This window comes from Channa argus, chromosome 22, assembly GCF_033026475.1.
Source record: "Channa argus isolate prfri chromosome 22, Channa argus male v1.0, whole genome shotgun sequence".
Taxonomy (NCBI): Eukaryota; Metazoa; Chordata; class Actinopteri; order Anabantiformes; family Channidae; genus Channa; species Channa argus.
In genome coordinates this window covers 7421120-7435347 of record NC_090218.1, presented here as the reverse complement: position 1 = coordinate 7435347, position 14228 = coordinate 7421120, and the positions used below count along the sequence as shown (strand labels likewise).

Genomic DNA, 14228 nt, shown 5'->3' with positions numbered 1-14228 from the left:
GAAGGTAAAAGTAAAAAAATAAATAAAAATAAAACAATTCCTGTTCATTACAACATAATCATAATGCCCCTACAGTACAAATACACCTCAGTTACACTTGGTGCCGTCCCGGTTTGGGTGTAGCGCCAGCGAATTGGGTAAAGCATTATGACATAATAATTCCAGGTGAGGTCAGGTGGGACTGGAGGAGGAGCCTCACACGCGAGACATATCCAGATCTGTGAACACGCGTCATGACAGGCTGAAGTGGAAGAGAAGGCAACTTTTCAAGGTTATAAACGTGGATGGACGTAAAAAGGAGCCTGCCGTCCTGAAGTGGATCCGGGGGTGGGGGGGACAAAAAGAACGATCGGGGCACAGAGGTAAACAGTGAGCATTGTAATGTTAACATTAAATTGGGAAAGTCCTACGAGTCAATGTGAAGTTGTGTGACTGTACAGCAGGGAGGCTTTAAACATAGTCTGAAGAAAAGGAAATGTGCATTGTGGATTTACACGTAGACTGCAGTATGCCAGCTTAATAATGAGGAAGACCACATGCTTAGAATAATTAGCAAGTATATATAAGTGTCAGTCATCTTCTGTGGCTCTTATGTATCCTGTTTGCATGGTCCTGTTTCCTGTTTACATCTAAACACTTGTTTCCTATAGTTTCATATTTCATTTAAGCTCTGTCTTAGCTACTGCACTTTACCAAGTCTGGACACGTTGTTGCAATCCAGGCAGATTTATTATGTGTCTGCATGTGTGTAGCACTCCCACCCATCTTCCTGTTATTAATGTGACGACAAAGACGTATAATAACCACCTGTAGCATGTGTAGAAGTGTATGACAAGTTACAGGACAATTAATAACAATGTGTGTATTTTGTGGGTGTGTAGATGGCACAGCAAGAAGAACCTCTGTATGATTTTCCGGAGCCCAGTGCACTGTTAGGGCGACGGTGCTTAGGGCTTCAAAGAGGACGAGGTTCCTTGAAAAGCATCAACATACTGGACCGTCTCCTGCTCACCGTTCCAGTCTGGCTTCAGCTCACGATTAACCCTGCTACTGCACTGCACATACTGCAAAGAGAGCCTCCCGGGGTCAGTTACACACATATGATACACACCATAAACAAAAACAACAACATCACTTATCAGGATGTACATTTATGCTCCACATACATACAACAATTTCTCTGTCTGATCCTCCTTTTCCATGCGCTACACACTCTCACTCAGTATTGTGTTGTGTTCTGCAGACATTCATGGTGCGTAAGTCTCGCACGTCCCAGAAAAGCGTGTTGTGTGTCCGTTTGGCAGATGACAGTATGCCATCCTTTGTTCAGCAGTTTGGAATCCGGGAGGAACCCTCCAGTAAGAGTCTAGCACTCCTACTCCATACTCCATGAGTATTTCAAAATGCCTTACACCAAACTCATAGCTATCAAGACCAAAATCTGTGTTGTTTGTTAGAGTAATCTATCTTATTTTAAACACTGTACACTGATTTGAATAAATTGTAAATTTTGCTAGGTTTGTTTGCCATGTGATATATATGAGAGTTATCATATTTACTTTTGCCACTGTTAAAAGCAGTTTAGTTAATTATATCTGCACAGAAAATATCCCCAAAACTAAGAGCCCAGAGTCAGTACACCTTCACTGTTATTACTAACCAGTCATCTCCCTCTCCACAAAATCCTTGCACCTTTACATTTTCCTCAGGCCCAGCGGTGTCTTTGGAAACTTCTGCCATCAGCTTTCCAGATCTCCCCAGACTAATTTCTTTCTACTGTGTCAGCAGGTAAAATTATGGTTATTCTCATTTTACTCAGACGTTTCTCCTTTTTGAGCTTTTATGTCTTCATTTTGCTCATATTTTTCTTTTGTGTTTACCTTCACTTTACCTCAGAGATGTTTTACCCTTCCCTCTGGAGCTCCCCGAAGCCATTGCAAAGGCAACATCCCACAAAGAGCTCGAGTCCATCTCACATATGGGAATAGGTTGGTGATGGCAGATTTTGTAACCCCAACTTCAAATACTTGGGCCTTAAAGGATTTATTTACACAATGTGTGCACATATTACACATTTAGGAATTGCCTCATAGCTGCTAGGTAACAAACATAAACACTGGAATAAATGTGAGGAGGTATTTCCTTTCTCTGGTCCATTGATGAACAAGTGAACAAGTAGACAGAGAAATGTTTTTTTTTGTTTGTTTGGACTATAACTAACATATTTTATTTGAAATTACTACAAATAAAGAAAGGATAATAGCTAAAACTTAACAAATTAAGTGAATGTACAGATTCAATGCAATGAAAAACATTTTTATAATATTTTTTGTAATAATTCATATTTTTTTTAGAATTCTGGAGTTCCCACCTAAATGTGCGCGGCCCGAGGGAGGCACCAAAACCCCAAAAGGACGTGAAAAAGAAGCCAGACACCGTTACCCCGGCTCTGCCTGTTGCTGCTCCACAGACAAGCTGTGATTCAGCTCCACAACCTGATTTAGACAAGCAACTCAAGACAGTGCCTGAATCATGTGCTGTTAGCAAGCAACCAGCTCCCAGTTCCATTGTGTTCCAGAAGTTCTGTCCAATTACAACACGCAGCCCCAAAGAGCTGGACTGTGGCTCTGGCCTGGGTGCTCTGTGTTTTATCAACCCCCTTTTTCTGCAGTCTCAGGACAGTTTGTCCAGACGGCGCATGTTCCAGCGCAGCGTCAAGATTCGGGTGTCAACAGAGACGTCAACTATGCTCTCACCACCACTTGCTCCTCCACCTCCACCTCCTCTAATGCCAAAAACTAAGGGGAGATGTAAAGTCCAGAAACAGGCACAAGAAACCGGCAATACCTGTAAAGAACCTTGCCCTTTACCATGCAAGAACCCAAGTCAAGTTACCCAGATCTATCCCACAAATCAGGACACCCAGCCTCATCTTCTTACACAGACTCCCAGCGAGGGCCCAGTGCAGCTTCTATCAGGACCCCTGCACTTCCAGCCTCAGGTGAAGGAACATGGCCATATGGAACCAGTCCAAACTCAAGCTGGAGATGAGGGTGTGAAGCTCACTTCTGAGCTGCCAACAGTAACTGAGCACCTTCAAGATGACTCAGAATACAAGGAGCCCTCTCCAGTGACCACTTCCATCCATTCGCCCTTACTCTCTCCTTACCTTTGTCCAACGGTTAGTCCTATGGCACCTCCCCTTTTCCCCAAAACGTCTCCATCCCTCTCTCCCCACAACTCTCCCGGTGTTTCTCCCTCTCTCTCACCTCGTCAGTCCCCATGTCTTTCCCCTAAGGTTCCCTTCTCTCTCTCTCCCTTCACCTCACCTACATTCTCTCAGTTGGCAGAGCAGGCTTATCAGACACCTGCTATTCGTTCAAGACCAGGTCAACAAAGGCTGGACAGAGACGCTGAGGAGGACGGAGCAGGTGCAGATGAACATAAGGATGAAGACAAAGAAACAAATAAGGAACTGCAGGAAAAGACAGAAGTGGGAGAACAGGGTCTGGTTTTGCAGGTGAATGCTGCTTGTCTTAATAACGGTATGTTATGCAACTCAATCACATAAAACCACATTGTCACATTGGCTGTTGTGCAGTTTTAGCTGATTAAGTATGTACACTTTCTGTTAACCTCCACTGACACATACAGAAATGTTTTTAATGTTATTATTTTCTGAAAATGAAATTCCAAATGAAAAATCTGTTTCCCGTTTGATTTCAGTTTGCATTGTTGTAATACAGATACAACCAATAAGATCAAACTGTATTGATTAAACTTTATCCCTGATCCCGCATCAGGGAGATTTACTTGTTAACCAGCTCACAGGGATGGTGTACAGTGCAAAAAGCCGTTTTTCAAGTATTTATACAAATTGAAAAGTGGAACATACAATGTGAATGCAAAAGCTTTTAATACTCATACAAAGAAACAAAAACCTAAATTTACAGTAATCAACAATGCCCAGAGGCATTCAGCTGAACTGTTGAGCTGTACAGCCTTACAGCAGTGGGAATCAAGGATCTGCGCTAACACTCCTTCCTACAGTGAGGGGGTATCAGTCTGCCACAGAAAGAGCTGCACAGAGCTTCCACTGTGTGGTTCAGTGTGTGAGGGGTATTTTCCATAAAGGATGTCAGCGTGGCTAACCTCTTCGTCTCACCCACCTCCTCCACCTAGTCCAGTAGGCAGCCCAGGACATTGCTGGGCCTCCTTACTAGCTTGTTCAGTCTCTTCCTGTCAGGGTCAGCTCAGTAGACAACAGCGTAGTGGATAGTTGAGGCCACCACAGTTTAATAAAATTTCCTTAGCAGAGGCCTGCACACTCCAAGGACATGTGTATGCGAGACCAGTCCAGTTTATGGTTGAGATGTACACCCAGGTAATTAAAACTGTCCACTATCTCAATTCCAAGCCCTGAATGTTCACCGGTGTTTGAGGAGACTGTTACCATCTTCTTCATCTTACTGGTGTTTAAGCACAGGTGGTTGACTGGCCTGTACACCAGCTCATTCCCCTCACACACACAGCCAACAATGGCTGAGTCGTCATACAACTTTTGGAAATGGCAACTGTCGTACGGTGGGGGCACCGTACCCTGAGGAGCCCCAGTGCTGCAGACTAACACCTCAGACACGTTGATGAGGTAGTCAATTGTCCATGTAGCCAGTTGACTATTCTCTCCCGCCCCCTCCAGCTTCCCTCGCAGTAGTGTCAGCTGAAATTAGTTTAAAAGTGCTTGAGAAGTCGAAGATGTCTCTCACTGCTGTAAAGGTAAAGGTGGACATCAGCAATGACTGTTACAATAAAATATAGAACAGTGGATAAACCTTAAATAGGATAATGGAAATTATACAATTGTTTTTATAGTTATTTTATATCAAATGTCAGAATAACTTAAAAATTTGTATATTATTTTTTTGGTAAAAATATGCTAATGTATTTTATTGTGGTAGCGTTGTTTAAGCCTGAAATCATACTCATTGAGTGGATTCACAGAAAGGTAGAGTATTTAGGTTAAAGACAATAAGATATTTGTGGAGCAAGCTGTGTGAATTGGATCCGAAAAAGATCTGATTATTTGTGGTAGAGTATTTTCATCTGGACACAATCACAGACTAATAAGGTTTCTGATGTATAAGGTTCTGATGGATAAAAGTGCCTGACATGGAAATGTAATCTGGAAATAAAAATGAAACAAGATACAGTTCTGTACTTGTAAAAGAAAATAAAACCACATTATTATATCAGTTTTTATTTGTGCAGATTCAACACCACATTTCAAGTACAGAGTTCTTCTAGACACAGCAGTATTTCAAGGAGTCAATTAATCTGCTAGTTCTTTAAAAAAAAGAAAAATTGTAAAAATGATTATTTTGCCTTACACTCAACACAAGTTTTAAGGGCAGATAATTAACAGTCTTGAATTTTCAAATCATCAAGATCAAAGCTAGAAAAACGGTCAACTCAAAGAATAAGTGTAAACATTATTTTTAGCCAAATATTGAATACAGAACAAATAACTTTTTGGAGATATTTGATCTTGCTATGATTAAAATATGAATCCTACTTACAGTCACATACAGTATGCCTTTAAACTTCATTTCCAGATAATTATCAGCTAATTTGTCTTTGATCAAGTGATTTTGGAACCGACACTTTAATAAGCTGAACTGTGGCTGTAGAAAGACGCTGGTGTCTTTGTCTGATTTGTTCATGTCCTATAGCTTTGACGAAATGACGAAACCTCTTTGAATCACTTTGCCATTTTGAATGTTTTAACATCCATGAAAATAATACTGTACAACTTTGCTGTCATACAGTATGTGGTTAAAAATAAAACTTGATATTTGTAAACCCTGTAAAGCAGATATCCATCAACACCAATAGGGGGCGTCCTTTTTGCTCATCTCCAAAAGGTCAGCCTCCAGCTGCTCTGCGTCATCTTGGAAGCGCTCCGTGAAGGAGTTAATCAAACCAACTTCGCTGCCTTCATATTCCACCAGCTCAACTTTGTCCCCTGTGAACCACATAAACAGATTTAAACTGAAGAAACAAGTGGCTACCATGTCTTCTGTGCCATGTACAACTGAGAGAACAATTGTAAAAACATCTTAAGGGTGATCAGTGGAAACAGGATGTATCAGAGCTCAATTTTGAGTGTCATGGCAAAGGTGTCAAATACTTATGTACATGTGATTTTTAAAAAAATGATTTTTAATATATTTGCAAAGATTTCAAACAAACTTCTTTCACGTTGTCATTATGGGGTATTGTTTGTAGAATTTTGAGGAAAATAATGAATTTGATCAATTTTAGAATAAGCCTGTAACGTAACAAAATGTGGAAAACTTAAGTGCTGTAAATACTTTCCGGATGCACTGTAGAACGACAGGCAAAGGTTCATACCATTGACTCTGGTGTTGGCCTGGACGAACAGCTTTCGAGCTTCCTTCCTTAACAGTACAGTCTCTCTGAGACGCAAGAAGTTGTGAGCGCCGCTGTCACTGACAGTGGAGTAGTGGTCATACAGAGCTCTGCCTCCTTCCACATCGGCTGTGGACTTAAACACCTACAAACCGGTGGAATCAGGTTAGTAACTTGGGTGTAGAATACGAGCAGCATTGTTTTACAAAGAGATGATTTACAACATTTCCATAACTTAAATCAAGAGGTCATTCCTGTTTTCAATTTTTATTGGTAGAGCTTATTTATTTAAACCTAGGTTAATGCAGCACGGTACGATTTATTTTCTTACTAGAACTGCAAACAGTTTTACTTATTAATGACCGTGTTACAGATATTCTAGATTACGTGAGTGGATCAGTCATTTGAAGCATTAAAACAAGAAGTCATTTGATAAGCCTAAAGTCTCACTAACAGTTCCAATCCGAATATATCCATATAATAGAAAGCCTTAAAAAAAAAAAAAAAAACACTGTAGAGCTGTACCTGCAGTTTACAAAGGAACCTGTGGATGGCGTTCTTGCCCACAGTGTGGATCTTGCTTTGGTCCAGTGTGATGTGAGCGTCAGGCTTGCCATCCTGTCCCGCCACTTCCTCCAGGCCCACCAGACCCTCCCCGGCCTCCAGCAAAACACGCAGGATCACAAAACGAGCCTGCATGTGAGCCTGAGACAGAGACACATACAAATGACAAAACGGTACAAACCTCCTGACACTCATATAAACACTGAAAGAGTTACTACAAGCTCTATTAAATAACACAGACACAATGAAATGAGATAGTCAGGTTAATGGTCTGAATGTTGACTCGTCCTGTAAACACATTTCGCCCAACACTACGCGTCTCTGAAGTTCTGTATAAATGAAACCTGTGGTTTATTATTAAATGTTGCAAACCATATTTTTCAAATGGCCATTAGTCAAATTTGTACTTGAGTGTACCGGACAAGTAAGGATCCTTTAGATTAACTGTGACTCACAAAATGAACAATGAAAAACATTTATCAAACATATTGACTTTAAAATAGTTAAGAGAAATTATTATTTAGGGTCACAAACCTACAATAGGAATAAATCTGGGAATGATATCAGGGAGTATACAAAGAACCAAGCAGATAGATTACCTGTCTCCAGCTCTTGCTCTCAGGTGTGTAGAATTCCAGGCCCAATAGTCCAGCTCTGACCATACTGAGCCAGTTGATGTACACCACATCCTCTGCATCCTGACCTTCATGGCCAAAAATACTGAACACACACACACAGACACACACACACACACACACACCATTAAGGACTTCCTGCAATGCTGTCTGCAATAAACCTGGAGTTGATGCGCATTATTAATCTTTTTTTCCATTTTTATTTTAAAAGAGAGCCTTAAAGATATAATGAGACGTACTATTCCCCTTAAAATGTCAAACAAAATATGAGATTGTCTGTGACGTGGGAAAGTCACAGCATCTTAATGGCTGCTCAGTGCTCTTATAATGGAAATATTATTATTATTATTATTATGTTATTTTCCAGATGCCTCTTTTAAAACAGAAGTACTTTTCGACTATGTTACTGCTTTATGAGGGCTTTTACAGGATTTAGAGGCTAGAACCTTTTTGAACTATAACAAATTCTGCTCTCATTTAGGTCTTTAAAATGTAAAAGTTGTCTACCAACTCATCTTGAATTCAAGACTATTTGGAAATTACCACCAAAACCAAATGACTGCGACAGCATTATTTCAGGCAATCAATTAAGCTCTGTTATAATATATGACACACATCAAACTGTGAAGGACAATTATGCACAAAAGTCACAGTAACACAGGTCAGCAATTTACACAATAGAGGACACACCTGAGCACCTGCTTGTTGAGACACAGATAGAGTCCGACACACTCAGCTCGACATTCTTCATACGACGAAGCAACGGTGGAGAATTTACTGTCCCACGTCTCATTATCCTGATACCAACTGGACACCTAATTCAAATTCATAGCTTTGGTCATTGTTTTTATCTGGTTGTTCAAAGATTAAACATGCACACACAAACTCACTGGTTCTTGAGTCTCTGGATTGATCACTTTACTCCGGTCAAAGTTGACCTTGCCCTTGTCATCCTGCAAAAAGAGAAGGGAAGGGGAAAAAAAGAATCCAAAAAACACATTATATAAACTCCACTTCCAGAAAAAGTATAGACAATTTCTGAATGCAATAAAAGCTGAAATATGAAAATGTATAATCTGTAAAATCTTCCATTTTGCTTTAACCTTTGAGTACATACAATATAGTGTTTTCTAGAATAGAATAGTATATCACTAGCCAACTTGCTCTCTTGTACATAAGGAAATTTATAGGAAATTTTATTTATTTATTTATATTATAATTTTATTTTTAGTTTGAAACATTGGAATTGGTTTTCACTTATAAAAAGAGAAAAAAAAAGGCAGATGATTAATTGCACATATCTTCAAATTGAACATAGCCACCTGAGACCAGCCTGCTTGTATTTAAAGTTCACATTGACCCAAATTGTGTCGTTTAGCTCACTGGTGCATACATGACTTCCCCTAAAAGTTATGGCCAAAGATGGTAGATGTGCAATTATAAAATAAATTACACAATTTAAAAAAAAAAAAAAAAAGGATGCACGTTTGACAGACTATGAGTGTACAATTATATTTGACTTGCCTGGACAAACAGCTTGCCGCTTCCATGACCCAACAGCTCATGAAGTCCAACCTGCACTTCAAATGACGGGCCCTTCCACTTGATGAACAAATCCTAGAGCAAACCCACAACCATACACAAGAATTTATAATTGTGTGGGTTTTTCCAGGAAACAAGAACCAAAGTGGAAGAGAATCAAGAGGCTGCATTTGTCACCTTGTCCTCCTCCAGTAGGAAGGTGAGTTTTTCTTTTTGTGTAGCATAGGCTACAGCCAGTACGTTGCCTAGTGACACATTTTTAAAGCCCTCTGATTGTCTGATGTCATCATCTGCACACACACATACAAAAAAAACTGCTTTAAAGAAAACAATTCAAAACTTATAACTAACTGTACAGAGTGTCAGCCATCTCAGTTTACATACAGTTAGGAATGTTGATGCCAGCTGGTATTCCGCTTCCAGCAAAGGTGAGAACATCCAGTGAGGTGAAGTCAGGTTTAAGGAAAGTATCCTTCTCAAACTCCCTGGGCCAGGGCAGCTCAGGAAGCAAAACTTCTGCTGAGCTTACCAGTTTGGCAAAACGTTCACTCATTGCCTTGTTCACAACTGCAACAAAACCTGAGGTGACACCATAACACTAAAAGTTAGGAAGAAATCTGACCACAAAAAGCTTCCACTAAAACTATCCATGAGATAAATACTAGATGAGCCCAGTAACACGATTCCTCTTTGCCCTCGTCTTTGGATATCAGCAAGTTACTTTAACAATATGTTGACCTTGGAGCTGGTTTATTGGTGAATTGTTAAAATAACGTAATGATCCCCAGCATTAAAAGTGAGTGCCCTTGCAAAATTAATGTCATCTTAGCTTAAAGTTGGTCTTCCTAAATCAAGAGCTCAATACATCTGCATATATACTGTTTTAGAAGCTCAACTGTAACATTCATTTCCCTCAGTAGCATTCAGCTCTGAATCTGCTGATTACTAATGTTGATCAGTTACCTTCAAACTCTCCTCTGGAGCCAAATGGGTCTCTGTAGCTCTCTATGAAACCTATATAACTGAGAGAAAGAGAGTGCAAGAATTAAATGAAGAAGTAATGAACAGTAAAAAGCAAAGAGAAAAAGGTTTAACGGATTGATAATTAGAATTTAAAATTAAGAGCTACTCAACTACTAAGGTAGTGTCAGATAGCGTGTAAACAATCACTTAGAATGGATCCATCAGAATTAAGCAGGTGGTGAATAATGGTGCGACCATTTGATATGGTGCTTAACAACAGTCACTGAACAGTCACTTGGCTCACCTCTCAACAATTGGCCCCTTGTCTTTGATCCAATAGCGGGAGCCCTCTTTATGGGCTTCAATTGAGCCAAAGGTGAAGCTGCGACTGTACTCTTCAAGCATCTTTCTCTGGTTGTCATTGGCAGCGCAGGCCTGCGTCAATCATTTGGAAACAAAACAAGGATCTCAAAAGTAGAACTTTGACAGGAAATCTACATTTAGGTTGACTACTCATTTAAATTTACTGTATCTTAAATGTGACTTTAGAATTGAGTGTTTAAATAACATAACAACTGTCCCTGTCGGCAGCAGAGGGGGACCAGACAGCTCTGGTAAAGTCAAACTTATTTTTTTAACTCGACCACATCAGAGCTCGTTCGGGTGCAGGGGTAAAAACGCTCCCCAAGTCAAAGACCGATAAGGTTAAATGATCAAAACACTCGTTAAACTATCAGAAGTGCAGAAAAGCTTTGATATCAGCTCTGCCCGCAGTCCCCCACCCAACATTTTGTGTTCACCACAACAAGCTAGTCCGCGTGTTGATTTGACACAGTTTTTACGCCGGATGCCCTTCCTGATGCAACCCTCCCCAATTTCTACCAGGCTTGGACCGGCACTGCACAGGAATATGAATTAAAGATTAAAAAAAAAAAGAATTTAAAAAATAAGTTGAATATTTTAGCTGTTACAGTATTTAAACTAAAGTAAATATAGATTGCCCCGCATTTCTTTTACTTAAATGGAACAAGCTCATACTTTAATTATATTGTTGAGGCTTTATATAATATTTATATTAAAATGCAGATTACCAGTTCAGACTGGCCTATTTTGTGGGGATGAGAAATAATGCCCCACAGTGCATTTTTTGACATTTGTTTTATTTAAAAGAGAAGATGATTTAATAAAATAGAGAATTATCAAATCCATTTTATTTTTAGTAAATTAATTGGTATATTAATAAACAAAAGAAAAATCTCTCTCTCTCTCTCTCTCTCAAAAGACAACATACCGAGCCTTGGATCCCTACCATATTCCTTCCTCACTTACCTGTGCTTGCTGAAGGTAATAGCACACTTTCTCCATAAGAGGAGCATAGTCTCCCCTCTTCACGGTGAAGTCTTTCTCTTCAAAGATAAAGCTTCCACAGCATGAATTGCACTCCCCTTCTACTGCAGTGTCTGCAAGCCACATTCATTTGATCAATAAAAGTAAAAAAAAACATTTTTACATTGATTTTCCTTCAAGCATTTTAGAGTATGAATATTTTTAAAGATGTGGACTCATCATATGACATATGATGAATATTCAATTATTTATTCCCAGTCTGCCATAATTAAAATGCTCATGTAAAAAACTTAGTTCTGACCTTTCTGCACAGCTGAAGCCAAGCGCACCTCATAGCAGGTTTTTCCTCCATTGTCCCGCTTAAACAGACGAGTGTTGTAAGCAGACAGTTTCTAGAGACAAATAACAAGAAAACATATTAAATAAAGGCAAAGTCAGATTGAAATGTATATTAAGGGTGGGGATAGCCACAAAGTAGGATGGATACAGGCAATTACAGGAGAAATAAAGGCATTCATTTCTTTTTTTGTCAACCTTACTTTTGAGTCAAGGAACTTTTGAGCCAACTCAGCATCCTCCAGTGAGCAGTTTCCTGAGAAGTAGGTGGTAATTCCCTGACAATAAGAAATGCAAAAAAGCTTCATGAACCGTGCATTTTCTCTCCGTGTTCACAGTAATGAGTCAAACCACAGATAAAAGTCTTAACAATAAGGAAGTGGGAAGACAAAACGAAGCCTTGTGAGTTTTTTCGAATAAAAGACCACTAATAGAATCAGCGGTCAGGCTGCAGAATTTCATTTGTCAAATCCACCCAGTCTTGAGAAGGTGACAGAACTTGCATTAAATAATCACAAGCAGAGTAGTTCTGGTTACAGGGGAACTCTTTACTGAACTCTAACCTTGTCACCAAGCCCCAGCTGTTTCTGTCTGTCTTCCAGTGAGAAGAGGAGATATGAGCAGCTGTCCCACAAAGCCTCCATCTCAACAGGCTGCTCCTGAAATGCCTGACTGGCATACACCAGAGCCTTCAGCTTATCCTAGGTGAACATACCACAAATACAGACAGTCAGTCACAATAGTGGTACACTACAGAGCATAAGTAAATTATATTACACCAACTTGTACAATCCCGTATCCATACTTGTGACGCTCATAATGAGAAGTCTGATTGAACTCTTAAGGCACATTTAATTTTTTTGAATCAGACTGTATTAGGCTGCACAGGTGTTTATTGTGTCCAACCTGAGTAAGCAGGTGAAGTGGATTTCTTACCTTAGGTAAATTTGGGATGAACTTTGTGTCCCCAAAAGACTTGTAGTTTCCCATGTTGGCATACAGACCAGCTGCATACACCAAGAAGGCCTAAATGCCACACCCATGAAAAAACTATTAAAATAGTTGTCATCCTGTCTAAGGCACACATTTGTAGATGGATAAGTGCACATAGACAGCAACAGAGACAGCATGTACCTTAAACTCCTCTGAGCTGAGTCCAGCTTCTGTGGCTACTTTTTCCAGCTGTGGAGGCTTCTGCTTCCTGAAGATTCTCTGCAGCAAAACAAAGATATTTGCCGACTCGGGGGATGTCTGGAGCAGCACTGCCAGACCTCCATACCTAAGACAGCAAATGTTTTTTTGTCTGGTCGACATACAAACATACATACATACATATTTCTTTGACAATTCAAGTTTGAGGCTGCTGTAGAAATCTTTATTTCAATAATAACTAATTTAAGTTGCTACATTCTGAGATTAGTAACTTACCAGGCAGCACGTGACAGGTAGTGGGCATACAGCTTCTCCTGAGATGAAAGCAAGCGGAAGGCCTCACCACAGTCAAGTTTAGAGATTCCAATATCATTTGGGAGATAGTACTGGGAGTCCACCATCTTTAGCCTGGGGGTTAACACTGGTGATAATGAACTGAATTAAGAGAAAAGCAGAGAATCAGAAAAGAACAAGACATTTAGGAGTGGCAGATGAATGACTGAAAGATTTGTAAAAATTGCAAGTTGGAACAAAACACTTTGGCTTTTTTTGAGCCCCTGAGCTCTAGGAGGCATTTGCCTACCTGTGAATGAAAGAATGAATGAATGAGTTAATAAATAAACAATTAATTAAATAAATAAATATTTCAGCCCGTGGTCACCCTGATTGCGTTGGCGCATGACGAATCAGCCGGTTAATATTAACTGATTGTTAACTGGAGCCATATTTGTGTTTCATTTTCTATTGAAACTAATTTGTAAAATTCAAGTGAAAGATTGAAAGATAGAGAGCTAGATACCCGAAAGCAACACGTAACCCCCCTTTACAATAATTAGTCTGCAAACAGCAGGCAATCACCAAAACTATACATTTACATAAATACTGAAAATATGTTTAGTTTTCAGGCTATTACAAACAGCTAACTTAACGTTAGCTCCTAGCATTCATTCGTGCTAATCCGGCTGAGTGCATGGAGCATTTGATCATGCTGCCACAACATCTCTAACAAAACCATTAGGTCGTACATTTTATGCCACATTTGTGGATGTATGATTGGCTACTATTTAATATACTTCAAAAGGTATAGTGTATGAAACTAGTTCGACAGCCTGTTACCGATTTGCTCTCCGCAGCTCCGGCGAACGTCAAACTGCAATCTCACGCTGTACACTTCCTATATTCGTTAACGTTAGACTCGCCCCCTATACCCCCTCATCCAATCACCGATATATCGAAAAATACGTTAACCAATCCCAAAGT

General features: G+C 39.7%; 2 protein-coding genes across 2 annotated transcripts; one reads left to right on the top strand and one right to left on the bottom strand.

Annotated features, from left to right (window-relative positions):
- Positions 1–146: 146 nt before the first annotated feature.
- LOC137107670 (ras and Rab interactor 1-like) lies at positions 147–5904 on the top strand. Its single transcript, XM_067491471.1, has 6 exons — positions 147–362; positions 882–1085; positions 1244–1358; positions 1710–1788; positions 1897–1988; positions 2355–5904. Exons 2-6 carry the CDS (start codon positions 882–884, stop codon positions 3569–3571), a joined length of 1707 nt encoding a protein of 568 aa, XP_067347572.1. The 5' UTR covers positions 147–362; the 3' UTR covers positions 3572–5904.
- dpp3 (dipeptidyl-peptidase 3) lies at positions 5242–14210 on the bottom strand. Its single transcript, XM_067491470.1, has 19 exons — positions 14085–14210; positions 13245–13403; positions 12951–13095; positions 12753–12842; positions 12380–12517; positions 12020–12094; positions 11782–11872; positions 11463–11593; positions 10438–10568; positions 10134–10192; positions 9555–9749; positions 9348–9460; positions 9153–9245; positions 8519–8581; positions 8319–8443; positions 7593–7713; positions 6955–7134; positions 6412–6574; positions 5242–6022 (listed from the first exon to the last, which is right to left on the bottom strand). The coding sequence occupies exons 2-19, from the start codon at positions 13367–13369 to the stop codon at positions 5880–5882; spliced, it is 2181 nt and encodes a 726-aa protein (XP_067347571.1). The 5' UTR covers positions 13370–13403; positions 14085–14210; the 3' UTR covers positions 5242–5879.
- Between the last annotated feature and the right edge of the window lie 18 nt (positions 14211–14228).